This window comes from Pogoniulus pusillus, chromosome 3 (assembly GCF_015220805.1).
Source record: "Pogoniulus pusillus isolate bPogPus1 chromosome 3, bPogPus1.pri, whole genome shotgun sequence".
Classification (NCBI taxonomy): Eukaryota; Metazoa; Chordata; class Aves; order Piciformes; family Lybiidae; genus Pogoniulus; species Pogoniulus pusillus.
Genome location: NC_087266.1, coordinates 1,665,142 through 1,693,074, shown reverse-complemented (window position 1 = coordinate 1,693,074; position 27,933 = coordinate 1,665,142). Strand labels below are relative to the sequence as shown.

At 53.4% G+C, this 27,933-nt stretch overlaps 2 protein-coding genes across 2 annotated transcripts in view; one reads left to right on the top strand and one right to left on the bottom strand.

The window, feature by feature from the left end:
- Positions 1-288: 288 nt before the first annotated feature.
- On the bottom strand, positions 289-11,485 carry AQP11 (aquaporin 11). Its single transcript, XM_064168726.1, has 4 exons — positions 11,377-11,485; positions 10,607-11,262; positions 4,410-4,526; positions 289-2,169 (listed from the first exon to the last, which is right to left on the bottom strand). The coding sequence occupies exons 2-4, from the start codon at positions 11,199-11,201 to the stop codon at positions 2,117-2,119; spliced, it is 765 nt and encodes a 254-aa protein (XP_064024796.1). The 5' UTR covers positions 11,202-11,262; positions 11,377-11,485; the 3' UTR covers positions 289-2,116.
- Positions 11,486-11,649: 164 nt separating this feature from the next.
- Positions 11,650-27,933, top strand: part of PAK1 (p21 (RAC1) activated kinase 1) — a 114,492-nt gene continuing 98,208 nt past the window's right edge. The window contains exon 1 of the mRNA XM_064168701.1: positions 11,650-11,737. The gene's annotated coding sequence lies outside the window, so the exon portion shown is untranslated. The remainder of the gene's footprint in view (positions 11,738-27,933) is intronic.

Sequence of the window (27,933 nt, the reverse complement as noted above, 5' to 3'; positions counted from 1 at the left end):
CTACAATGGCATCTTAACAAGCTCAGAGCTTGCTGGGGTGCAGTCCTTGCCATGATGAAATCTACCAAAGCTCAGTTTCTTTTCTTGGCCCTGCTCACACCACTACCAAGGTGCTGCTAAACAATAACCCAGCAGCTCTGCTTCTCTCCAGAGCTACTTTTCTGCAGCTGGCTGAGTGCAGGGGCATGGATAAGGCTCTTTTCTGTGAGAAGCCACTTCAAGCAGTTGCTTTTGGTTTGCAGTATCATCTTAAACATACCTTGGAGAAAGTACCTTGGCGAAAGAAAGTGAAGCAGGGAAAGGTTTTATTGCAGCAAGTAAGAAATTACATCAAAGTGTTTGATTCCTGAGCTCTTGCAAAGCAAACAGGCTGAGAGCTGCAGCTCTTTACAGCTGGGCTCATAATTTTATGGTGGAACAATTGATTGTGTGGGTCCCCTCCCCCCCTTCCTCTTACAATCTGGTCTGCAAGGTGACCTGGGCAATAGGTTGAGAGGCCTGCTACTGGGATCCTGGAATCAGTCAGAGATGGAAGGGAGCACAAGGAGCAGCCAGTGCCAACCCCCTGCCATGCCCAGGGACACCCTACCCTAGAGCAGGCTGCACACAGCCTCAGCCAGCCTGGCCTCAAACACCTCCAGCCATGGGGCCTCAACCACCTCCCTGGGCAACCCACTCCAGCCTCTCACCACTCTCCTGCTCAACAACTTCCTCCTCACCTCCAGCCTCACTCTCCCCACCTCCACCTTTGCTCCATTCCCTCCCTGACAGCCTAAAAAGTCCCTCCCCAGCTTTTCTGGAGCCCCCTTCAGATGCTGGAAGGCCACAAGAAGATCCCCTGGGAGCCTCCTCTGCTCCAGCCTGCACAGCCCCAACTCTTTCAGGCTGTGCTCACAGCAGAGCTGCTGCAGCCTCTCAGCATCCTCCTGGCCCTGCTCTGGACACTCTCCAGCATCTCCACAGCCCTCTTGTCCCAGGGGCTCCAGAGCTGGATGCAGGACTCCAGGTGGGGTCTCAGCAGAGTGCAGTAGAGGGGGAAGAGACCTGCAGGCCTTGTTAACCATCTCTCTAACCCAGTAACTACAGTAGGAAACACTGAATTTAGTCTTAAGTATGAAAACTATTTGAGCATATATAAAACAGAAGATGCAGCCAGAAGAAACCTCATGCCAGAAAGAGAACTTCAGAGGCTGGAGCCTATCAGTGGTCCTGTACCCTTCATGGCTGAGGCTGTAAGGGGGGTGTTTGTGCCATTGGCTCTTTTATTTCTTCCCCTGTGTTGCAGACTCCTTTATTGCAAGAGAAGTATCTGATAACAGTTAGATAAAAGCAAGGACAAATCAAGTTCCACATGATTCATCTCTGTATACAGAGTCCATTTTAAAGGCAGCACTAAGCTCACAGAAATTGAGGGTTGGTTTTTTGTTGTTGTTGCCTAAATCATCCTTTTAGATGTGCATTTACAGTTCTGCTACTTTATTACTGCTCTTTCCAATCAAGATAAACATTCAACAGACCCTAGTGGGACAGGATTAGGCAGAGCCTTCCCAAAAGGAAGCAAAGGGTTACTTACTTCCCTGCACTTGGCTATTAGCAAAACAGTGCTGTTCCTACAGCCTTTTAGTTATGGTGTAGGACACCTCTAGAACAGAACTGTGGAGCCTCTTCTAGGGAGCTGTGCTCTTCCTCTCAGAGGTATGGATGTGGCAAGTAGGACTAAGATGAGGAATGAAAGCTTAAGCTCTTTCTTTGCCAGGTGCCTTCTAGGGGGAAGTAATCGAGTAAAATCAAACCTTGAAGGGACAGGGTGTTCCCTGCTGGACTAAAGGCCAGCAAATGGCACTTATGGCTAAAGTGACAAGTGTCAGTGTTTTACCAGTCCATCACATTCACATGGCTTAACTGAACCTGCTGGCAGGTGGCCTCAGCATCCCAAAGTGCTGTTACAAAAGAGGTGTCTGAGTACAAAGCTGCAGTCAAACAGTTCAGATGTGCAATCTGAAAGTACAGCTGGAAGGTGCCTTGGAAGTCAGTGGCAGTGGTTTCCTGGCAGCTCCTTTGCTGCAGGTGCTGGGAGACATTTTAACATGGTGCTGCTAGATTCCAGAAGCTGCTCTCAGGATATCCGAGGGAGGAGCTCATCCCAGATGACAGCCACAAGCATTGTACCTGAGAAGAGAAATTGCAGACAGGTTGTCCAGGGAGGCAAAGTTAAGGCTCCCATCCCTAAAGATATTCAAGATGAGGCTGGACAGGGCTCTGGGCAACCTGGTCTAGTGCTTACTGCAGAGAGGCTTGGACTAGATGACCTTTGCAGGTCCCCTCCCAACCCAGAGCATTTTATGATCCTAGGATTTAAATGCAGTTCAGCAAAGCCCAGTGCAAGGGCACCTGGGTCAGGGCACTCCCAAACACAAATACAGGCTGGGTGGAGAATGGACAGAGAGCAGTCCTGAGGAGGACTTGGGGCTGCTGGTTGGTGAGAAGCTCAATGTGAGCCAAGAATGTGCACTCACAGCTCAGAAGGCCAACCAGAGCCTGGGCTGTGGTGTGGCCAGCATGCTGAGGGAGAGGATTCTCCCACTCTGCTCTCATGAGGCTCCTTCTCATGAAGCTGGGGAGGGACTTTGGAGGGTGTGAGGGAGTGTCAGGAGTGGGGGGAATGGAGCAAAGGTGGAGGTGGGGAGAGTGAGGCTGGAGGTGAGGAGGAAGTTGTTGAGCAGGAGAGTGGTGAGAGGCTGGACTGGGTTGCCCAGGGAGGGGGTTGAGGCCCCATGGCTGGAGGTGTTTGAGGCCAGGCTGGCTGAGGCTGTGGGCAGCCTGCTCTGATGCTTGTGCTCCCTTCCAACCCTGACTGATTCTGTGATTCTCAAGTAGTTCCAACCTGGGAAATCTCAACATGGTGATTAGGTTGCAGTCAGTTTATGTACCAGAAAGCTACCCTGGAATTCTGGGAAACAGCTGTGATGCTGTTCAGCTTTGCCTAAGCCATTTCATTAGCTGCTGCCTGGAACAGTTACTCTTTTGTTCAGTCATCCTGTCTGGATATCTAATTTAACAAAATTCTATTAAAGGGAATTTTAGTCAGGCTAAAAATTGTGCTCTGCATTTCTGACTGAAAGTCAGTGCAAGAACACCACAGAATCATAGAGTGGGCTGGGTTGGAAGGGACCTCCGAAAGTCATCCAGTGCAACCCCCCCCTGCAGTCAGCAGGGACATCCTCAGCTAGATCAGCCTGCCCACAGCCCTCTCGAGCCTCACCTTGGATATCTCCAGGGATGGGGCCCCAGTCACCTCCCTGGGCAACCTGCTCCAGTATTCCACCACCCTCATGGTAAAGAACTTGCTCCTAACATCCAATCTAAATCTGCTCTTCTCCGGCTTTAAGCCTTTGGCTCTCATCCTGTCCTGTCCTCGTCCTGTCCTGTCCTCATCCTGTCCCTGCAGGCCTTTGCAAACAGTCTCTGCAGCCTTCTTGTAGCCCCCCTTCAGGTACTGGAAGGTTGCTGTTAGGTCTCCCTGGAGTCTTCTCCAGGCTGAACCTCCCCAGCTCCCTCAGTCTGTCTTCATAGCAGAGCTGCTGCAACCCTCTGATCGTTTTCATGGCCCTTCTCTGGACCTGCTCCACCAGATCCATGTCCTTCCTGTGTTGGGGGCTCCAGTCCTGGACACAGCACTCCAGGGGAGATCTCCCCAGAGCAGAGCAAAGTGGCAGAATCACCTGTCTGGGTCTGCTGGCCATGCTGCTTGTGATGCAGCCCAGGATGGGATCTGCCTTCTGTGCTGCAAGCTCACACTGTCCACTCATGTCCAGCTTCTCATCCCTCAGCACCCCCAAGTCCTTTTCCACAGGGCTGCTTTCTGTCACCTCACCTTTTAGCATCTATTGGCAGTGAGGATGTGAATTGAGGCAGGAAAAATTTGTTATAACTGGAGCCCTTTGAGGTGTTTCCTGGGCATGTTTCCCATGGTGTTGTACCTCTGTCAGTGCTGTGGTACCTCTGTCAGTGCTGTGGTACCTCTGTCAGTGCTGTGGTACCTCTGTCAGTGCTGTGGTACCTCTGTCAGTGCTGTGGTACCTTCGTCAGCGCTGCTGTACCTTCCTCAGTGCTGTTGTACCTTCTAATAGGATTAAGTGCCATGAAAGCACTCAGGATTAGCTGACTGCTTCTTTATATACCCTCTAAGCAGAAAGCTCAAGGTTTGTAAGGACTAACTGTAAACAATCAACAGCACAGGGTACTGCACAGGGTATTTCCATCTGCACACAACTAGAAGTTAAAACTCATCTATTTTCTTATGATCCAGAAAGCAGAGAGGCTCCAGAAAGCAAAAGGCTATCAAATAGAGAACATCTTGTTTTAATCCTGTACCAAATGACACTTTAGATGAAGCATGAATGACTTACCTAAGGATGGTGCTATCCAGTACACAAGTGAGTAACTCAGGAACCTCTCGTAGAAGCAATTGGCATGTAGTGAAAAAGCCAGGGCTGGGTTAAATATTGCTCCTGTCAGATTTCCACCTGAAATCAAATGTAAACAGTAGGAAATCAAACCACCCTGCTTGGCATTTCTGTTCAGTCAGTGTATTTCTGCTCATGAAATGCCATAGGTGGTACACATAACATGGATGGCAAAGAAGGTTCTCCTTTCTCTGCTCTGCCCTAGCGAGGCCACTTCTGGACTACTGTGTCCAGTTCATAGAATCATAGAATGGTTTAGGTCGGAAGGGGCCTCAAAGATCATCTAGTTCCAACCCCCTACTATAGGCAGGGACACCTCCCACTAGAAGAGGTCATAGAATCAATCAACCAACCAGGTTGAAATCATAGAATCAGTCAGGGTTGGAAGGGACCACAAGGATCAGCCAGTTCTAAACCCCCTGCCATGCCCAGGGATACCCTACCCTAGAGCAGGCTGCACACAGCCTCAGCCAGCCTGGCCTCAACCACCTCCCTGGGCAACCCAGTCCAGCCTCTCACCACTCTCCTGCTCAACAACTTCCTCCTCACCTCCAGCTTCACTCTCCCCACCTCCAGCTTTGCTCCATAAGCAAATCAACCAGGTTGGAAGAGTTCTGGGCTCCCTAGTTCAAGAGAGACAGGAAACTACTGCAGAAAATCCAGTGGATGGCACAAAGATGCTGAAGGGACTGGAGCATCTCTGTGAGGAGGAAAGGCTTGGAGAGATGGGGCTGTTTATCCTGGAGAAGAGCAGCCTGAGAGGGCATCTAAAGTTCTTGTAGCAGGAGGATGGGGCCAGACTCCTTCCCACTGGTGATCCTTGATCACATTCTGTGCTTCTGTCATCCACAGCCTGCCTGGGAAACCTGTGCCAGTGTCTCACCACCCTCACTGGAAGAAGCTCCTTCCTAACATCCAGTTTCAATCTCCCCTCTGCCAGTTTAAACCCATTCCTCCTCATCCTGTCATTACAAGACTTTGTCAATTGTCCCTCCCCAGCCCTCCTGTAGACTCCCTTCAGATACTGAAAAGACTTTCAAATAGGGGTAGGCTCTAACTTCCTTTATCTCTGCCTAGCAAATGCCCTTTGAAGAGGTGGGTTTGGCTAATGTGGAATGTGTCTGCTTATAAACTGTAAGCTGCTTTGCTAAACAGTCTGTATCAGACTTCTGCACTTTGGCCACAGCAACCCCAAGCAGCACTACAGGCTGGGGCCAGAGTGGCTGAGAGCAGCCAGGCAGAGAGGGCCCTGGGGGTGCTGGGAGAGAGGAGCTGAAGCTGAGGCAGCAGTGTGCCCAGGTGGGCAGCAGAGCCAATGGCATCCTGGGCTGGCTCAGGAGCAGTGTGGGCAGCAGGACAAGGGAGGTTCTTGTGCCCCTGTGCTCAGTACTGCTCAGGCCACCCCTGCAGTGCTGTGTCCAGTTGTGGGCTCCTGAATTGCAGAGAGCTGTTGAGGTGCTGGAAGGTGTTTGGAGCAGGGCAGCAAGGCTGGGGAGGGGCCTGGAGCACAGCCCTGTGAGGAGAGGCTGAGGGAGCTGGGGGTGTGCAGCCTGCAGCAGAGGAGGCTCAGGGCAGAGCTCATTGCTGCCTGCAGCTGCCTGCAGGGAGGCTGTAGCCAGGTGGGGTTGGGCTCTGCTGCCAGGCAAGCAGCAAGAGAAGAAGGGGACATAGGCAGGTCTGGGCTGGATGTTGTTAGGAAGTTGCTGGCAGAGAGAGTGATTGGCATTGGAATGGGCTGCCCAGGGAGGTGGTGGAGTCACCATCCCTGGGGGTGTTCAAGCAAAGCCTGGATGAGGCACTTGGTGCCATGGTCTGGTTGGTTGGGCAGGGCTGGGTGCTAGGCTGGGCTGGGTGAGCTTGGAGCTCTCTTCCAACCTGCTTGATTCTGTGATTCCTTTCTATGACACCAATACTGGTAACCAAATCCTGAGCTTTTCATCACATCCCCTTGTTGCATGGAAGATAATGGAACAAAACCTGCCAAATGTTGTTCTTGCTGAGGTGGCCTCCATCATTTCTTACCAGAACACTCAGGTCATTATATCAGTTCAGGGAACAGCAAGATTGTCATGTGGGAAAAGCCTTCACAGTCATTCTTTATGGTGCTTGAAGAAGATAAAAGGAATCCCCACTCTACTCTCCTGCAAAAGGAACTTTCCTTGCCTCTGACTTCAGATGGAAGTGAAGTTGCCCAAAGGTTCTATAAAATCACTTGCTCCAAACAGGTTACCTGGGGAGGACTAAACTAAGGGCACTGCAGCTGAACCTGGAAGTGAGTGGGTTTGATTCTGACTTATGTTGGTCCTCTCACTGCAATCCTGCAGCAAAAGCAGCACTCAGTAAAAATCATAGAGTGATAAAATGGTTTTGAGTCAGAAGGGATCTTTAAAGGTCATTTAGTCCAAGCCCCCCTGCAATGAGCAGGGACATTAGCAACTCAGGCAGGTTGCCTAGAGCCCTATCCAGCCTGACCTGGAATAATTCCAGGGATGGGGCAACTACCACCACAGGGCAACCTGGGCCAGTGTTTCACCACCCTCACTGGGCAAAATGCCTTCATTTATCTGAAACTCTTGCCTCTTGTACTTCAAAGCCATCACCCCTGTCCTGTCCTGAAAAGACTGTCCCCAGCTTTCTTACAGCTCCTTTTAAGTACTGGGAGGCCACAAGAAGTTCTTCCTGGAGCTTTCACTTCTCCACGTTGAGCAAGCTCAATTCTCTCAGCCTGTCCTCACAGCAGAGGGTTTTCAGTCCTCTGATCGTGTTTGTGGCCACCTCTGGACCTGCTCCAACAGATTAATTAGTTATATTTCTGTAGTGTTATTAATAGATAGAACAGATATGGGGCTGTGAAGTAATCCACTGCCATGGAATACCAGATAATTAATTGTGTCTGTTTAGTTTCTTAAAGCTTGATTTGCTCTAATAAGCCAGCAGGAGCTTAGACCCTGCCCTTGGTACAAACACTGTGCTGCTGCAATGCTCATTTGTTAGGAGCTTGCAATCACTGAGCTCAAGTTTTAGGAAGGTCTTTGTCACTCTCTGCTTCTTCATTTCTTTTTCCATAGTCTCCCCATTATTCCTTTTGCCATTTTTACAGCTGGGGAAGCTTTCTGTCTCTGCTGACCCACTCAGTTTGCTCTGGTTTCTCACTTGCTTGCAGGAGCAACTCAGATTTGCTGTGCAGTCTGTTGCTCTGCACACTGACAATGATGAGCCCCATGGTTGCTAGGAAGACTATCTACAGCTGTGATGTATTTGTCAGTTCACTGCTTCTGCTTTCGTGTGCAAACAGATATTTAGGAGTAGACTTTCACTCTCGGGGTGCAGCTGAAGTTTCTGAGCACTAGAGTTTTAACTGTTCTCTTTCTGCAGTGCTCATTAACATGGAATCATAGAATCAGCCAGCCTGGAAGAGGCCTCCAAGATCATCCAGTCCAGCCTAGCATCCAGCCCTGGCCAGTCAACCAGACCATGGCACTAAGTGCCCCAGCCAGGCTTGGCTGCAACACCTCCAGCCACGGCCACTCCACCACCTCCCTGGGCAGCCCATTCCAATGCCAATCACTCTCTCTGCCAGCAACTTCCTAACAACATCCAGCCTAGACCTGCCCTGCCACAGCTTCAGACTCTGTCCCCTTCTTCTCTTGCTGCTTGCCTGGCAGCAGAGCCCAACCCCACCTGGCTACAGCCTCCCTGCAGGCAGCTGCAGGCAGCAATGAGCTCTGCCCTGAGCCTCCTCTGCTGCAGGCTGCACCCCCCCAGCTCCCTCAGCCTCTCCTCACAGGGCTGTGCTCCAGGCCCCTCCCCAGCCTTGCTGCCCTTCTCTGGGCACCTTCCAGTATCTCAACATCTCTCTTGACTTGAGGAGCCCACAACTGGACACAGCACTCCAGGGGTGGCCTCAGCAGTGCTGAGCACAGGGGCAGCAGAACCTCCCTTGTCCTGCTGCCCACACTGCTCCTGAGCCAGCCCAGGATGCCATTGGCTCTGCTGCCCACCTGGGCACTGCTGCCTCCTCTGCAGCTCCTCTCTGCCAGCACCCCCAGCTCCCTCTCTGCCTGGCTGCTCTCAGCCACTCTGGCCCCAGCCTGTAGTGCTGCTTGGGGTTGTTGTGGCCAAAGTGTAGAACCCTGCCCTTGACCTTGTTCAGTTTCATCCCACTGGCCTCTGCCCACCCATCCAGCCTGGCCAGGTCCCAAGGAAATCCATACTCATCACTATTCCACCCCCCTGTACTCCTATTTACAGAACCTCCTTCATAGTGCAACCTGCTCCTTGCAGGGCAGTCTTCAAGTGATGACAAGTGACCTAACTCTGGCACTTCACTGGGGACAAGAGGGAGCATCCACAGTCTGCAGGAAGAAGTTCAGACTGGCTCCCCTCACCTCCTGCTCCCCACTGCTCCAGAGTCTGCACAGGTGAGAGTGCCCCAGCTCTGGGAAGCATGAGGTGAGAAGCAGAGGCAAGGACAGGGGCACAGAGGGCATTAGAGAGAGAGGAGACTCTTGTAAATGCTGTGATACAACCTGAGGTTTCTTCTGTTTTCACATTTGTATTTGTGAGGTGTTACTTCTACTGCAGGCAGCCCACAAATAACCCTTCCTGCTTCTGGTTTGAGGATTGGAGGTGGTTAAATAAGCTGCACTGCCATGAATGATGCATGAGGCAAAGGCAGAACTTCCACGTTGCACTCCTGTACCCTGCCGTTGCACAATCAGCACTTTTCTGCCCCTGCTGCTCTTGCAAGGCCACTTAGGAATCACAGCACATTGGATGAAAGCTCTGGTGCTATAGAAAGTCAGATTATGCAATGAGCCTGCACTGAGATGTTTGAACAGGCTTCTGTGAAGCTCTTAATGCCCTTCACTTGTAAGTTTGGCATCATTCCAAAGCACAGAAGCACAGGGATTGGAAGGTACCCCTGAAGGTGAAGTCAAACCTCTCCTGCCAAAGCAGGACTACCTAGGGAAGGTGACACAGGAGCACATCCAGACAGGTCTTGGAAGCCTCTAGAGAATGAGACCCCACAATCTCTCTGGGCAGGCTGCTCCAGCACCCTAACAATAAAGCTTCCTCATGTTGAGGTGGAACTTCCTATGTTCCAGTTTCTGCCCATTGTCCCTTGTTCTTTCACAGGAAACTATTGATAAGAGACTGCCCCCCTTCTTCTTGACCCCCAGCCTTCAGATCTTTGTAGACATTGAGAAAATCTTCTCTCAGTCTTCTTTTTTCCAGAGTAAACAGCCCCAGGTCTGTCAGCCCTCTCTCGTCAGACAGATGTTCCAGTCCCTTCATCTTAGAATCAGTCAGGGCTGGAAGGGACCACAAGCATCAGCCAGTTCCAGCCCCCCTGCCATGCCCAGGGACACCCTACCCTAGAGCAGGCTGCACACAGCCTCAGCCAGCCTGGCCTCAAACACCTCCAGCCATGGGGCCTCAACCACCTCCCTGGGCAACCCAGTCCAGCCTCTCACCACTCTCCTGATCAACAACTTCCTCCTCACCTCCAGCCTCACTCTCCACACCTCCACCTTTGCTCCATTCCCTCCACTCCTGCCACTCCCTCACACCCTCCAAAGTCCCTCCCCAGCTTTTTTGGAGCCCCCTTCAGCTGCTGCAAGGCCACAAGAAGGTCCCCTGGGAGCCTCCTCTGCTCCAGCCTGCACAGCCCCAACTCTTTCAGTCTGTGCTCACAGCAGAGCTGCTGCAGCCTCTCAGCATCCTCCTGGCCCTGCTCTGGACACTCTCCAGCATCTCCACAGCCCTCTTGTCCCAGGGGCTCCAGAGCTCAGCACTCCAGGTGGGGTCTCAGCAGAACACAGTAGAATCATCCTTGCAGCTCCCTGTTGGATACTCTCCATTATATCCCTGTCCTTCTCGAATTGGGGAGCCCAGAACTGGACAAACCCCCACAACTCACTTAATGTTTAACCCCACACCTACCTGCAGTCTAACCAGGCAAACTTTGCATTAACTCCATCTGAACTCTGCACATGTGGGAGCAAAAACTTCTCTAGATGCGATTTTTTTTTGTAATCTAAGGAAAATAATTTTACATCTTAACACTTTAAAGCCAATAAAAGCCCCTTCTGTTACACACTGATTGAGGAAGAGGTGGAGGGAGGAAACAAACTGACCTGCATACACCAGCATGGTGATGAGAAGAGCAATCAAATGGACTTTGTATTTGGGATTAATACTTTCCACTCGCAGGATGGTGAGCTGGAAGACGACAGAGAAAAGCAGTTCTATGCAGAACGCCTGCATCTCCGTAGTCTGGATGGGGTTGCTGCAGCCCTGCGAGAGCGCTCCGGAATGTGGCTCTGCCATCTCCAAGCTCCAGATGAAGCGCATGAACGCCCTGGCAAGCGCCGCCGCCGCGAACTGAGCGGCGATCTTCAGTCCGCCCGCCCGGACCGACGTCCCGCCGGCCCACATGGGCTGCAGGGTGCCGCAGGGGTTGCAGGTGCTGCCGGGCAGCGTCAGGCCGTGCAGGACGGTGAAGCCGTAGGTGAGGGTGAGGGCGGTGTGCGGCGTGGGCTCCACGTCGCCGAGCAGGCAGAGCTCGTTCGTGCAGGCGCAAATCTGGAAGGTGCCGAACATCTCCAAGAGGAAAGTGCGAAGGCGCTGGCGGGTGCGCAGCCGGCGGCGGGTTAGCCTCCGGCACAGTCCCACCGCCGCCACGATGCCGGCCAGCAGCAGCAGCGACCGCCCGACCCCGCCGACGGCCATGGCCAGGCTGCTGCACAGGCCGAAGGGCTCCCAAGAGTTCGCCTCGGTCCAGCCCCACCGCCTATGGGGAAGAAAGAAAGCGGGAGAGGGAGGCGAGGCGACCACCCCCTTCCCTCCGCGGCAGGAGCCAGCTGCAGCTTCCACCTGCCCGCAGGCTGCCGGGCGGCTGACTCACCCTCCGGTGCCGCGGAGCAAAGGGCAGCGGGGTGCAGCCCGGCACGGGCCGGCAGCGCTGTGCCCCTGCCCGCCTCCCTCGCCAAAAGCGCTGCGGAGAGGCAGGTCTCTCTCGCTGCGGCGGAGAGCCGGCGGGAGAAGAAGAGGGGAGTGTGTGCCTGCTTTCCCTCCGCTCCTCCGCCGCCGGGGGGACGGAACTCCCCTCAGCCCTCCCGCAGTGGCGGGGGAGGGAAGGAGGGCCCCGGCTGCCAGCCCCCGCTCCCGCCTGCGGGGCCGATCTGCCGGTCGGGTGGGTAGCGCAGGCTCTCCGCAGGCAGGCGGCAGCAGCTAACAGAACCAGCCCTGTCCCGCAGCGCGGGGGGGTGAGGCGGCGTCCCCGGCCCCTCCGCCGCCCCCTCAGCAGGGCGCGGGGCGAGCAGCGGCGGCCGCCGGCGGCGCACGGGAGGGCGGCGGGAGCGCGCCGGGCGCGCGCATGCGTGCGGCTCCGCGGCGGGGAGCGGGCGGCGGGGAGCGGGCGGCGGGGAGCGGGCGGCGGGGAGCGGGCGGCGGGGAGCGGGCGGCGGGGAGCGGGCGGCGGGGAGCGGGCGGCGGGGAGCGGGCGGCGGGGAGCGGGCGGCGGGGAGCGGGCGGCGGGGAGCGGGCGGCGGCTGCCCGCCCGGGGAGCTGAGCAGAGCCTGGAGGCTGCGCAGCGGCCCCCGGCCTCGTCCCGGCCCCGCGGCGGGGAGCGAGCGGTTGTTGCCCGTCCCGGGGAGCTGAGCTAGAGCCTGGAGGCTGAGCAGCGGCCCCCGGCCTCGTCCCGGCCCCGCGGCTCGGCGGTCAGCGCTGCGAAGACGTGGACCTGTTGGAGCAGGTCCCGCGGAGGCTGCAGCAGTGATCAGAGGCTTGCGCGGCGCTGCTCAGGCTACACCTTGAGTGCTGTGTCCAGCTCTGGGCTCCTCCATTGCAGAGAGCTGTTGAGGTACTGGAAGGTGTTTGGAGCAGGGCAGCAAGGCTGGGGAGGGGCCTGGAGCAGAGCCCTGTGAGGAGAGGCTGAGGGAGCTGGGGGGGTGCAGCCTGCAGCAGAGGAGGCTCAGGGCAGAGCTGATTGCTGCCTGCAGCTGCCTGCAGGGAGGCTGTAGCCAGGTGGGGTTGGGCTCTGCTGCCAGGCAAGCAGCAAGAGAAGAAGGGGACACAGGCTGAAGCTGTGTCAGGGCAGGTCTAGGCTGGATGTTAGGAGGCAGTTCCTGGCAGAGAGAGTGATTGGCATTGGAATGGGCTGCCCAGGGAGGTGGTGGAGTGGCCGTGGCTGGAGGTGTTGCAGCCAAGCCTGGCTGGGGCACTTAGTGCCATGGTCTGGTTGGTTGGGCAGGGCTGGTTTATACTGGATGATCTTGGAGCTCTCTTACAACCTGCTTGATTCTCTGACAGCCATAGAGCTGGAGCTGTTCAGCCTGGAGAAGGCTCTGGGGAGACCTTTCAGTACTTCAAGAGGGCATGTAAGATGGGGACAGTCATTTTAGCACACTCTTGCCACAGCACAAGGGATGATGGTGTCAAACTAAAAGAGGGGAGACTCAAACTTTATGTAAGGGGGACATTTAGTACACTGAAGGCATTGGAGCACTAGCACAGGTTGCCTCAAGAGATGGCAGATGCCCTGTGCCTGGAGCCATTCCTGCTCACTGCTGGGGGATTGGACTAGATGACCTTGATGATCTGTGAGGTCTCTTCCAACCTTGGTGATACTGTGATACTGTGATACTGTGACCTTTTTAAGTCCCTTCCAGCCCCAAGCCATTTTCTGGCTCTGTGAGGTGTTCAGAGTGGTTTCTCCCCTCCTAGGGCCCCTCGCTCTGCAGCACACAGGCGTGGGGGTGAGTTCAGGCTCTCCCTGCCACTCGCTCGCCGGGAGGAAGGCTTTGGAGGGAGCAGCAAGAGGAGGCAGGTGGTGATTCTTGGCTTCCAGTGGAAGTCGTGCTAAAAATAGGCACTGCCCTCACCCAGCAGAAGGTGGCAACGTTAGCTTTTATAGCCGGCCCTGAAGGGCCTTGGAAGAGACCTGGAAAGTAGGCATGACCTCCTTTAGGGTAATGTTTTGTGCTCAGTAACTGAGAAGGGTGAGTCCAGCATGAAAGAACTGGGTGTAGGTGATCCCTGCCTTCTGAGGCTGGGGCTAACTTTCCCTTCAGTTTTCCTGCAGCTCTGTTTTGCAGTTGCATGCCTGGAAAAGGTTGTACCTCTGGCTGTGTTTTTGCAGGAAGGAAGAAGAAGAATTGCATGAGATCTGAGCACACAAATGCCTGTGCTTTGATGTGCTGCTTTGGTTTTCACCACCTCAGGTACTCTGTGCAGCTCTGGGCCCCTCACTGCAGGAAGGGTGTTGAGGTGCTGGAGCGGGTTCAGAGGACAGCAGCAAGACTGGGAAGGGACTGGAGGGAAAGTCTGATGAGGAGAGGCTGAGGGAGTTGGGAGTGTTTAGCCTAGAGGAGACTCAAGGGAGACTTCATCACACTCTACAACTACCTGAAGGGAGGTTGTATTCAGGCTGGGGTCAGGCTCTTCTCCCAGGCAACTTGTGACAAGATGAGAGGCCATGGTCCAAAGCTGTGCCAGGGGAGGGTTAGGTTGGATGTTAGGGAACACTTCCTTGTGGAAATCATAGAATCACAGAATCAGTCAGGGTTGGAAGGGACCACAAGGATCAGCCAGTGCCAACCCCCCTGCCATGCCCAGGGACACCCTACCCTAGAGCAGGCTGCACACAGCCTCAGCCAGCCTGGCCTCAAACACCTCCAGCCATGGGGCCTCAACCACCTCCCTGGGCAACCCACTCCAGCCTCTCACCACTCTCCTGCTCAACAACTTCCTCCTCACCTCCAGCCTCACTCTCCCCACCTCCACCTTTGCTCCATTCCCCCCACTCCTGGCACTCCCTCACACCCTCCAAAGTCCCTCCCCAGCTTTTTTAGAGCCCCCTTCAGCTGCTGGAAGGCCACAAGAAGGTCCCCTGGGAGCCTCTTCTGCAGCCTGCACAGCCCCAACTCTTCCAGTCGCGGTTATCATAAGGGTAATTAGACATTGGAGTGGGCTGCTCAGGGAGGCAGTGGAGTCGCCGTCCCTGGAGGTGTTTAAGGAAGGATTGGATGTGGCACTTAGTGCCATGATCTGGTCGATGTGGTGGTGTTGGGTCGCAGGCTGAGCTTGGTGATCTCAGAGGTCTGTTCCACCCTGGGTCGTTCTGTGTTTCTGTGAAGGATTGAATGCCGTTCGCAGTTCTTTCCCCTGCTTTTCATGCTCCCTGTCAGTGACCGCTGGCACATTTATTCCCAAGTGCCAAGGTCCTGGGTTTGTGACGAGTGAAAGCGCAGCGCTGCTGGCAGAGGTTCCCGCGGGGCTGCGGCGTAAGGCACCTGCCGGGAGCGCCAAGCGCGGAAGCTTTCCGCACCGCAGCGTTTTCGCCACAAGGTGGCAGCAAAGGTGACGCTGGGTCGGACCTCGCAGGGATGGCTTCGGCCCCATGCGGGTCCGCAAGGTGTTTATCCGGGAAGGGAGTGCGCAAATACCGCCTCCGAGCTGCGGAGGCGAACCCCTGCCTTTAGATCAGGTCACCCGAGCGTGCAGACCAAAGCAGCAAAGCGTGGAATCGCCTCTCTGGGAGGGAGTGACGTGAGATGTGGGGCCATCGAGACACGTGCTCTGGAGAAGTTTGGGGGGTGAAAGAGGATTTGGGACCTCGGCTTCCAGGGGGATCATCTGGCCTGTGAGAAATAGGCGTAAGAGGAGAGGGGTAGCCCTCACTGGGAGAGTACACTGGAGAGTACACTGCCTCTTCTCCCAGGCAGCCAGCAACAGAACAAGGGGACACAGCCTCAAGTTGTGCCGGAGGAGGTCTGGGCTGGATGTTCTTAGGAAGTTGTTGGCAGAGAGAGTGATTGGCATTGGAATGGGCTGCCCAGGGAGGTGGTGGAGTCTGTGTGGCTGGAGGTGTTGCAGCCAAGGCTGGCTGGGGCACTTAGTGCCATGGTCTGGTTGGTTGGGCAGGGCTGGGTGCTAGGTTGGGCTGGCTGAGCTTGGAGCTCTCTTCCAACCTGCTTGATTCTGTGCAGCCTGCTCTGGCAAACCCTGCTGTAGCAGGGGAGTTGTACTAGATGATCTCCCTCCAACCTCCACCATTCTGTGATTGTGTGACCAGTCATGAATGTCATTTAAAAAACCTCGGAGCAATAAGGGAAGCATAGGCTGGATGTTAGGAGGAAGTTCTTCACAGAGGGAGTGATTTCCCATTGGAATGGGCTGCCCAGGGAGGTGGTGGAGGCTCCGTCCCTGGAGGTCATAGAATCAACCGGGTTGGAAGAGACCTCCAAGATCATCCAGTCCAACCTAGCACCCAGCCCTAGCTAGTCAACTAGATCTTCAAGTCAACTAGATCTTCTCCACTCAACTAGGTCTTCAAGAAGAGCCTGGATGAGGCACTTGGTGCCATAGTCTGGTTGACTGGCTAGGGCTGGGTGCTAGGTTGGACTGGATGAGCTTGGAGCTCTCTTCCAGCCTGCTTGATTCTATGATTCTACCTGTCATTTACAGCACGATTTCAAAGCGGCTTGGAATTTGTCGGTGGCTTTATTTTCCCTCTGGCGTTTGTTCGCTCGTTTTTAGCAGCGTTGGTGCCTGTGGCATGAGCAAGGCGTCCGAGAAGCCAAAGTTACCTGTACGGCCGCGCCGCCGAGCTGCGTCCTTCCTGCTGTACCCGCTTGTGACCGCCAGAGGGCAGCGTCGCTCCAAAGCGTCCGCAGCGCTGTCGGTGCGCTCCTGGTGCGCGTTGTGCTTTGCCACGGCTAGGTGAGACTGCAGCTCTCCCTCTGCGTACAAGTACAAGCCCTTTGTGGAAACGAGTGTTTAAGTCTGAGATGTTTGCCAAAACCCATTTTACAACTGTTGTTTTTTTTAATGTATATTGAAAGAATTAGTTTCATCAGTTTCTGCTTTCTTGAGGCACTGCTCCCTCTCCCCATATAGTTTCCTCTTCTCTGGTCCTTCACATCTTCTTTTCTCTTCATTTCAAAGTCCATCCACGTCCTTTTCTTTCAGTTTCCCTTCCATGCACAGCACTTTGTATTTTCTTTCCTGCTTGCCTGTATTCAGACTTTACTTCCCTTGCCAAGCCCTCGCTTTTCCTGCTCTTCCCAAAGCAGTTATGCAGTTAACTGTTCTTAGCTCTGTGTATGGTTTCAGTGCCTTCCTTCATATAATTCCCTCATCGACCTTCTTTTCCTATGGGAGGCTGAGTCATTCAGAGGGTATCAACGTGCCAAGATTCTTTGGATGGGTTTTGCAGGGGTGAAATTGGGCATTATCATGCTGGAAGATGCTGGCAAATGTTTCCCACCAGGTTAATGTTGAACCATCACAGATGAGCTGAATCTGTGGTTCATCTAAATATATATCAGGGAAGGGAGAAATTATTCATGATTAAGATGGTTAGAGACTGGCCCAGGTTGCTCAGAGAGGTGGTAGATAACCCATCCCTGGAATCATTCTGGGTCAGGGTGGATGGGGCTTTGAGCCCCTGTTTACTGCAGGGTAGTAGACCTGGATGATTTTTAAAGGTGAACTTTAAAGGCCTCTTCCAGCCCCAACCATTCTCTGATTCTAGCAATTCATGTGCCTGTCTTTTCTGGTTTGTGGTTTACTTGGTTTTCCCCAAATCAGTAGCTTTCCAGTAAGATATAAAACTGGATTTTAATTAAATAAGGAACTAAAAGTGATCATAGTGCCTCCAAGCATAAAAAAACTTGTTCAGCACAGTCCCTGGCATGCTCAAGCACAGCTTCAGCACAGCTCTCCTTAGCAAGTGACTGTGGAAGTTCAGATGTCTGTCTGCCAGGATTCTGGAATGGTAAAAGTGTCCTAGTGAACAGATTGCACTATCACTCCAGTTCTGCCCTGAGGAAAGTCTTAGCAGGCTGTTCCCTTCTTGCTTACAAAACCCAACACCCTAATGTTGATGCAGCCCTTGGTGATGTGTTTTGAGATCCATGGATCAGAAGTTCAATTCATGTGAAGAACCAGATCAGAGGATCATAGACTCACAGCATGTCAGGGGTTGGAAGGGACCCAAAGAGATCATTGAGTTCAACCTCCCCTGCCAGAGCAGGACCACACAATCTAGCACAGGTCACACAGGAACACATCCAGACAGGCCTGGAGAGGCTCCAGAGAAGGAGACTCCACAACCTCTCTGGGCAGCCTGTGCCAGGGCTCTGGGACCCTTACAGGCAAGAAGTTGCCCCTTGTGTTGAGCTGGAACCTCCTGTGCTGCAGCTTACACCCATTGCTGCTTGTCCTGTGCCAGGGAGCAGTGAGCAGAGCCTGTCCCCCCTCTGCTGCCACTCAACCCTCAGATATTTATAAGCATTTATTAGATCCCCTCTCAGTCTTCTCCAGACTGAAAAAGCCCCAAAAGCTTCAGCCTCTCCTCACCAGGCAGTGCTCCAGTCCCCTAATCCTCCTCGTAGCCCTCCACTGGACCCTCTCCAGCAGATCCCTGTCCCTCTTCTACTGGGGAGTCCAAAACTGAAGGCAGTGCTCAAGATGAGGTCTCAGCAGGGCAGAGTAGAGGGGGAGGAGAACCTCCCTTGATCTGCTGCACACACTCTGCTTAATACAGCCCAGGACCCCATTGGCCTCTTGGCCCCAGGGCACATTGCTGTGCCATGGATGTTCTCCCCCAGCACTGCCAGCTCCCTCTCCTTGGGGCTGCTCTCCAGCAGTCACCTCCCAGCCTGGACTGCTGCAGTTTATTATCCCTCCCCTGGTGCAGGACTCTGCACTTGTCCTTGCTGAACCTCATCTGGTTCCTCTGTGCCCAGCTCTCAGTCTGTGCAAGTCTCACTGGGTTGCTGCTCAGCCTTCAGGTGTCTCAGCCAAGCCTCCCAGTTTGGTGTCGTCAGCAAACTTGCTCTGCAGACTCTGTCCCCTCATCAATCAGGTAGTGATAGGACTGGGGGGGGGGATTGATCCAAGCAAGGGGAGGGTAGATTTAGATTAGATGTTAGGAAGAAGTTCTTCACCATAAAGGTAGTGAGACACAGGAGCAGGTTGCCCAGGGAGGTGGTGGAAGCCTCATCCCTGGAGGTTATTAAGGCCAGGCTGGGTGTGGCTCTGACCAACCCGATATGGCATGAGGTATCCTTTCCCATGACAGGGGGTTTGGGACTAGGTGATCCTTGAGGTTCCTTCCACACCTGACAATTCAGTGATTCTGTGACCTATTTGCTAATGATATTCCTCCCAGTAAGCAGGTAGTAACTCTCTAGTGCTCCTTTTCTGTTTTCTCTTGGGTAGCTTGCTGCACCTGCAAGGGCATCATCACTTTGAAATAGTGTTTTAGTATTAAAGAAATTCAGTTACACCTGATGGGAGTGAAAAAAACATCCCCAAAGAGATGAGTGAGCAGCTTCTTCAGCTGCTTGCAACCGTCCATGAGTTACTTATGTAAGATGAATTTGGATCATGTTCCTAAGAGGTGCAAATGCTGAAAAGCCATGCCCTGAGGTGAACTGACTGGTTTTCAGGTGCCTTTACAACAGCTGCTTTCCAAACAGCAGAGTTCTCTGCTTCTGTTTGTGATGCACAGTGCCACAGAGCAGCAACACCCCGTTGTTGTGGTGCTGTTTTACCTCTGGGAGCCGCTGGGAAAATTGATAACCTCAGAGCCAAACACAACATTCTGCTGAGCTTGTGAGGAGAGGCACAGAGCTGACTTCCAGCTGCTGTCACTGGGAAGCAGCTTTCTCTGACTCTGGGCAGTCGAAGCTGGAGGTGGGAAGCTTCAGACTGGACATGAGGAGGAAGTTCTTCCCCATGAGAGTGGTGAGAGGCTGGACTGGGTTGCCCAGGGAGGTGGTTGAGGCCCCATGGCTGGAGGTGTTTGAGGCCAGGCTGGCTGAGGCTGTGTGCAGCCTGCTCTAGGGTAGGGTGTCCCTGGGCATGGCAGGGGGTTGGCACTGGCTGCTCCTTGTGCTCCCTTCCTACCCTCACTGATTCTGTGATTCTAAGTGCCACGGGACAAAACCAAGAATCATGGAATTGTTTTGGTTGGAAAAGACCTCTAAGATCATCAAGTCCAGCCATCAGCCTAAGACCACCCTGGCCATTAAGCCATGTCCCAAAGTGCCATGTCCACACATTTTTGAACACCTCTAGGGATGGTGACAAGGCTGGTGAAGGGCCTGGAACACAAACCCTGTGAGGAGAGGCTGAGGGAGCTGGGGGTGTGCAGCCTGCAGCAGAGGAGGCTCAGGGCAGAGCTCATTGCTGTTGGCAGCTGCCTGCAGGGAGGCTGTAGCCAGGTGGGGTTGGGCTCTGCTGCCAGGCAAGCAGCAAGAGAAGAAGGGGACAGAGTCTGAAGCTGTGGCAGGGCAGGTCTAGGCTGGATGTTGTTAGGAAGTTGCTGGCAGAGAGAGTGATTGGCACTGGAATGGGCTGCCCAGGGAGGTGGTGGAGTGGCTGTGGCTGGAGGTGTTGCAGCCAAGCCTGGCTGGGGCACTTAGTGCCATGGTCTGGTTGGTTGGGCAGGGCTGGGTGCTAGGCTGGGCTGGCTGAGCTTGGAGCTCTCTCCCAACCTGCTTGATTCTGTTTCCACCTCCCTGGGCAACCTATTCTGATGCCTGACCAAGAAGCAAGGTGCCACTGAAATGTGCACTGACTCAAAGGAGTGGTTGTGCAGCAATCATAGCATTCTTAGATTGGAGAAGGTCTGGTTTCAAGGCTAGAAAGAAGGTCAAGAGGGACCTGACACCCTCAGCAAATGCACCAAAGTCACCAGGCTGAGTGGGGCAGCTGGAGGAGGGAGGGGGTGTCAACCCGAGAGGCATGGGTCCATGTGGAGCTCATGAAGCTCATCAAGGCTAAGTGCAAGGGCCTCACCTGGGCCAGTGCAGTGCCCTGTGTCAGCACAGGCTGGAGGATGGAGAGCAGCTCTGCAGGGAAGGGGCAACTGGTGGATAAAAAGCTGGACAGGAGCTGACATTGGGCACTTGCAGACCAGAAGCTATCTGTGTCCTGGGCTACATCTAAAGCAGTGCAGGTAGCAGGCAGAGGGAGGGAATTCTGTGGGCTGTTCAGGCTGGGAAGGAGAAGGCTCCAGGGAGACCTTCTTGTGGCCTTTTAGTACTTAAAGAGAGCCTACAGGAAAGGTGGGGAGGGACTCTTTGTCAAGGAGGGTAGTGAAGGGAGGAGGGAATACAGTTCTGAGCTAAAAGAGGGGAGATGTAGTCTAGCTAGAGGAAGAAGATTTTTGCTGTGAGGGCATTGAAGCACTGTAAAAGGTTGTCCAGAGAAGCTGTGGGTGCCTCATCCATGGAAGTGTTCAAGGTAGGTTGGATGGGGCTTTGAGCTGGTGTAGTGGAAGTTGTCCCATAGCAGGGTGGTTGGGACTGTCTGATCCCTTCCAACCTAAACCATGATTCTGTTCCTTGAGTCTCTTGACTGCATTTTCTCCTGTGGTACTGAAACAGATTTGAATATGCAGCACTTTTGCTTTGCTGGGCTGAGTTGCAGGCTTGAGCTGCAGCAGGCTCTTAGCACCCTGCTTTGCTTTGCAGAATGCACTTAAGCTCTGTGGAAACTTCTCAGCCTGCTCCACTTTGACTTCACCCTTCACGGATGTGGGCTGTGGGTGGCATACACCACCCTGTGTGAGCAGGAGGGCTCCTGCTGCTCATGGTGCCTTTCACACTTGCTACCAAAGCAGATGACACCAAGCTAGGAGCAGCTGTTGATCTATTGGAAGGTAGGAGAGCCCTGCAGAGGGACCTGGCCAGGCTGGATGGGTGGGCAGAGGCCAAGGGGATGAGATTTAACAAGGCCAAGTGCAGGGTTCTGCACTTTGGCCACAACAACCCCAAGCAGTGCTATAGGCTGGGGACTGAGTGGCTGAGAGCAGCCAGGAGGAAAGGGACCTGGGGGTACTGATAGACAGTAAGCTGAAGATGAGCCAGCAGTGTGCCCAGGTGGCCAAGAGAGCCAATGGCATCCTGGCCTGCATCAGGAACAGTGTGGCCAGTAGGACAAGGGAGGTTATTCTGTACTCAGCACTGGTCAGGCCACACCTTGAGTGCTGTGTCCAGTTCTGGGCCCCTCAATTCAAGAGAGATGTTGAGGTGCTGGAACAAGTCCAGAGAAGGGCAACAAAGCTGGTGAGGGGCCTGGAACACAAATCCTATGAGGAGAGGCTGAGGTAGCTGGGCCTGTTTAGCCTGGAGAAGAGGAGGCTCAGGGGTGATCTTATTACTGTCTACAACTACCTGAAGGGGCATTGTAGCCAGGTGGGGGGTGGCCTCTTCTCCCAGGCAACCAGCAATAGAACAAGGGGACACAGTCTCAAGTTGTGCCAGGGTAGGTCTAGGCTGGATGTTAGGAAGAAGTTCTTCACAGAGAGAGTGATTGGCATTGGAATGGGCTGCCCAGGGAAGTGGTGGAGGCACCATCCCTGGGGGTCTTCAAGAAAAGCCTGGCTGAGGCACTTAGTGCCATGGTCTGGTTGATTGGATAGGGCTGGGTGATAGGTTGGACTGGATGATCTTGGAGGTCTCTTCCAGCCTGGTTGATTCTATGATTCTATTCTATGATTCTTTGCTAGGCAAAGCAGTTCTTGATTTAAAGCTTGATTGTGGATAAGCTGCACCTGTGAGTACAAATCAACTCACTGATGTTGGCCTACACCTGCCAAGTGCTCTCCTGAACCTGCCATCAGACATCGTGTTCACTTTGCAAGCATCAAAGGACTTACCCAAAAATGTATGGTAGCAGTGTGCCAGACACTTCTTTGTGGACAAGGAGGGAGCTCTTTTGTCTCCCTCTCTCAGTCCTTACTCATAATGACTGAAGAGTTGTTTGTAGCCTCAAATGTCTAATAGTAGTGGTTCAGAAACCAACGTGGGAGCTCTGCTTTGCTTTATGAGCAGGTGATGATAGGTTTCAGGAGGAAAGAAAATGCAGATAAGCCATCTTAGAAGGATCTGAATCAGCTGCAGCAGCAAGCTGGACCAAAGGTTGAGTGAAGAAGCAGAACTAAAGGGAACAATCACAGCTCTTAGTTGGCTCTGGTGCTGTCTGCTTCTGGTTCCAAAGGAAGGATTGTGTCACTGTGAAAAAGGAGCATGACTGATTGAGAGCTGAGTTTGTGTTCACATGCTCCCTTTGTGTTGTACCTCTCCTGCAGAGAGCAGTTTGTGGGCTCATCTTTGCTGCAGTCCCTGGTGGTAAGCTGCATTTCAGTCTTATGAGGAGCAGCTGAGGGAACTGGGCTTATTTCATCTGGAGGAGGCTGAAGGGAGACCTCATTGCTTCCTACAACTCTCTGAAAGGAGGTTGGAGTGAGGTGGAGACTGTCTCTTCTCCCTAGTGGCAGGTGGTAGGACAGGAGGGAATGGCCTGAAATGGTGCCAGGGGAAGTTTAGGTTGGATGTGAGGAATAATTTCTGTACTGAAAGAGTGGTCAGGCATAGGAATAGGTTGTCCAGGGAGATGGTGGAGTCACTGTCCCTGGAGGTGTTCAAAAAAGAGAGCCGATGGCATCCTGGGCTGGCTCAGGAGCAGTGTGGGCAGCAGGACAAGGGAGGTTCTTGTGCCCCTGTGCTCAGCACTGCTCAGGCCACCCCTGGAGTGCTGTGTCCAGTTGTGGGCTCCTGAATTGCAGAGAGCTGTTGAGGTGCTGGTCATAGAATTAGGCAGGTTGGGAGAGAGCTCCAAGCTCAGCCAGCCCAACCTAGCACCCAGCCCTGCCCAACCAACCAGACCATGGCACTAAGTGCCCCAGCCAGGCTTGGCTGCAACACCTCCAGGCACAGCCACTCCACCACCTCCCTGGGCAGCCCATTCCAATGCCAATTACTCTCTCTGCCAGGAACTTCCTCCTCACATCCAGCCTAGACCTCCCCTGGCACATCTTGAGGCTGTGTCCCCTTCTTCTCTTGCTGCTTGCCTGGCAGAAGAGCCCAACCCCACCTGGCTACAGCCTCCCTGCAGGTAATTGTAGACTTCTACCTTGGTATGAGATTTAGCCTGTTGAGAGGTGCCATGGTGAAGCTCTGGAACTGGAACTTCTATGTCACACTTAAGGGTAGGTTTGGGGTCAGATCCAGCCAGTGCATAGCTCCAGCCAGCTGCTGTTTTGCTGTGGTGCCACTTGTTCCCTAGAATTGAAGTTTCTCTGATGAACACCCATCTTTTTCCCCCACTTGCTCTGATTTCTATCCCTTAGGAAACAATTCAGTATGTGACTGCAAGGAGCTTTTAGGAATCTGGGGGGAAAACACTTCTGAGAAACATGAACTGATGCCTTTCTGCTCAGAGGGCAACATTTTTCACCCCAACAGATGAGATAGTTTCATGTGGGTTAGGATATCACTGAAGTATCTGACCAAGCTCCATCACAACTTCCCAGTCTGCCCAGTGGCCAAGTAAATCTGAGCAATGACAGCTTTAAAGCTGATAGAAAATCTTTGATGGGAAAAGTAGCAGGAGCAATAACAACCTAGATGCACACCTTCTGTTTGTTAGACCTATGCAGTTAGAGGGCTTCTCAAGTGCTTAGAACGATGCCAGAGAGCAGCAATACAACAGAAACAAAGCAGACAAACCCCATAAGTGAGCAGTGTTTTCAGGGCTGATTTTCAGGCAAGACAGCATAAAAATGGAATCATAGAATCATAGAATGAGTCAGGGCTGGAAGGGAGCACAAGGAGCAGCCAGTGCCAACCCCCTGCCATGCCCAGGGACACCCTACCCTAGAGCAGGCTGCACACAGCCTCAGCCAGCCTGGCCTCAAACACCTCCAGCCATGGGGCCTCAACCACCTCCCTGGGCAACCCACTCCAGCCTCTCACCACTCTCCTGCTCAACAACTTCCTCCTCACCTCCAGCCTCACTCTCCCCACCTCCACCTTTGCTCCATTCCCCCCACTCCTGCCACTCCCTCACACCCTAAAAGTCCCTCCCCAGCTTCTTTGGAGCCCCCTTCAGATGCTGGAATGCCACAAGAAGGTCCCCTGGGAGCCTCCTCTGCTCCAGCCTGCATAGCCCCAACTCTTTCAGGCTGTGCTCACAGCAGAGCTGCTGCAGCCTCTCAGCATCCTCCTGGCCCTGCTCTGGACACTCTCCAGCATCTCCACAGCCCTCTTGTCCCAGGGGCTCCAGAGCTGGATGCAGGACTCCAGCTGGGGTCTCAGCAAAGCAGAGCAGAGGGGGAGAATCCCCTCCCTGGCCCTGCTGGCCACACTGCTGCTGCTGCAGCCCAGGCTCTGCTTGGCTTTCTGGGCTGCAAGTGCACACTGCTGGCTCCTGCTGAGCTTCTCCTCCAGCAGCACCCCCAAGACCCTCTCCTCAGGGCTGCTCTGCAGCCAGGCACTGCCCAGCCTGGATTGGTGCTTGCCATTGCCTCGACCTTGCACTTGATCTTGTTGAACCTCATGTGGTTGGCTTGTGTCCACCTTCTCCCTTTTCTGCCCTCCAGCTGCAGTTTTACCCTCACACATCAGTTTTCCTATATCCTACCTGGCTCTGATTTTCCTTTTGGTGGCTTGGCTGAAGATTCTGACCAGAGCATCCTAGGAGAGATGCTGCATTTTTAAGGTACTCTGTTTGATGCTGAGTGTAGTTAAATCCCACTGTTCCCACTGTGAAGAAATGGCCTCAAGTTGCATCAGGGGAGGTTTAGGTTGGATATTAGAAGAAATTCCTTCACTGAAGGAGTCTCAAACACTGGAGCAGGCTTCCCAGGTTGGTGGTTGAATTCCTCTCCTTGGAGGTATTTAAGAAGTAGAGCTGTAGTGCCAAGGGACATAGTTTAGCAGCAGAAAGAGTGAGATAAGGGTTGGACTTGATGACCTTAAAGGTCTTCTCCAGCCAAAACAATTCTATGGTGCTGTGATTTGTATTTTGCAACCAAATTATACAGGGTCAGTTTAGCTCTGGCATGGCCTGGTGAACTCTGATCCAACTGGCAACTTGACTTCAGCTTTTCTTTCAGATGGCATCCCACACTTCTGGGAGGTGGATACAATTCAGCTGGCACAAATGAACCCTCACATGTTTTAGCTGTGATTCTAAGAACAAAGCTGATAAGGTGACTGGCCTTGAATTAGGAATCCTTGTTCTCTGGTATTAGAAGCATGAGAATCAAAGCTTAAAATAAATATGTTGGGTCTTTTTTTCTTGCTTAGGCATCTCCTGCTTACATCTTTCCATTTGTTCTGGTGCCAACGTTGTCTTCTGCATCAAACAGGTCACCTCTCTGTGGAGCATTACCTTGCTCAGTGTGTTCTGACAGAGCAACCAGAGACATTTCAGGATTTCATTTCTCTAGTCACATCTTAGTGCCAGTCCACAGTACACCAGCTGGCAGCTGCACCCAGAAGTTTTATCTCTGCTTTTTTTTGGCAAATCTTCTCTCTTCTCTCAAAATTTTCCTCCTTAGTCCCCAGACTTCACCATCTGTGCTCTCAAACTTCACCTGATTTCTGCTACTTCAGTCTTCAGGGCTATGCAGTGCTTCTCATATGTTACAGTTCTCCTTTATTTTGATACTGCCTCCCAGTTCTGGAGCCCCTGGGACAAGAGGGCTGTGGAGATGCTGGAGAGTGTCCAGAGCAGGGCCAGGAGGATGCTGAGAGGCTGCAGCAGCTCTGCTGTGAGCACAGCCTGAAAGAGTTGGGGCTGTGCAGGCTGGAGCAGAGGAGGCTCCCAGGGGACCTTCTTGTGGCCTTGCAGCATCTGAAGGGGGCTCCAAAAAAGCTGGGGAGGGACTTTTGAGGCTGTGAGGGAGTGTCAGGAGTGGGGGGAATGGAGCAAAGGTGGAGGTGGGGAGAGTGAGGCTGGAGGTGAGGAGGAAGTTGTTGAGCAGGAGAGTGGTGAGAGGCTGGACTGGGTTGCCCAGGGAGGTGGTTGAGGCCCCATGGCTGGAGGTGCTTGAGGCCAGGCTGGCTGAGGCTGTGTGCAGCCTGCTCTAGGGTAGGGTGTCCCTGGGCATGGCAGGGGGGCTGGAACTGGCACTGGCACTTGTGCTCCCTTCCAGCCTTGACTCATTCTATGATTCTCTGTGTGTTTTCTTTCCTAATTAATTGTAGCTTAAAAAGACAGAGCCTGAAACATTGATTTTTAATGAGCTGGGGCTTAAAAGAAGTCTTGAACATGTGAGCTTCTGCAGCAGAGGTTGCAGAAGTGCTTGCTCCAGTCCAGTTCCATAATCTCAAAACACTGTCAGCAGTAACAGAGATAACAAATGCTTAAGATTCCAAGAGACAGGTTTGTAATGAACAGAGGAGCCAAGGCTTGGGATTGGTACATGGAAAATGAATCCTGCTGGGTCTGATGGAAAGAGTGTGTGTGTGTGTTGGGGGGAAATGGCATCCTTTGTATGGTAATGGCTGTAATGCATTCAAACCAGATTTAAATGATATTCAAACCATCCTAATTAGCTGCATGGATCCCCTTGGGTGAGGTATTCAGCAAGTGCACATGCAAACATAATTCCCCCTCTTAGTGTTTGCAATCTGACATGAATATAATGAACTGCTGTCACACAGTCACAGTGGTGGGCTTTGGAAGGGACCTCTGGAGAACATTTAGTCCAATACCTCTGCTAAAACAGGATCACCCAGAGCAGGTTGCAGTAGATATCAATGTCCAAGCAGGTTTTGAACCTCTCCAGAGATGGAGTATCCACAAATTCCCTGGGCAGCCTGCTCGAGTGCTCCATCGCCCTCAAAGTGCAGGGCAGGCTGTGCATGGAGTCTGCCTGGACTGCAGCAAAGCCTTTGGCACCTTCTGCCACAAGCAGCTCCTGGCACAGCTGCAGCTCCTGGCTGGGACAGATTCACTCTGGTATGGGTCAAGGACTGGCTGGAGGGCTGGGCTCAGAGAGTGGTGGGGAATGGTGCCACATCCAGCTGGCACCAGTGGTGTGCCCCAGGGATCAGAGCTGGGCACAGTCCTGTTCGATAGATTTATTGATGATCTGGAGCAGGGGATTGAGTCCAGCAGCAGTGAGTTTGCAGATGGCACCAAGCTAGGAGCAGCTGTGGAGCTGTTGGAGGGTAGCAGAGCCCTGCAGAGGGACCTGGCCAGGCTGGATGGGTGGGCAGAGGCCAAGGGGATGAGACTGAACAAGGCCAAGTGCAGGGTTCTGCACTTTGGCCACAACAACCCCAAGCAGCACTGCAGGCTGGGGCCAGAGTGGCTGAGAGCAGGCAGGCAGAGAGGGAGCTGTGAAAGTAAAGAGTTTCCCCCTCATGTTTAGGTAGTGTTTCCAGCGTTGCAGTTTGTGCCTGTTGCCCCTTGTCTTGTTGTTGGGCACCATCAGAAAGGGTCTGGCCCCATCCTCTTAACCCCCCTGTTTAGATACTGATAAGTATTGAGAAGATCCTCTCTCAGTCTCCAAGCTAAACAGCCCCAGCTCTCAGCCTTTCATATTAGAATCATAGAATCAAGCAGGTTGGAAGAGAGCTCCAAGCTCATCCAGTCCAACCTAGCACCCAGCCCTGGCCAGATGCTCCAGTTCCCTCATCATCTTTGGAGC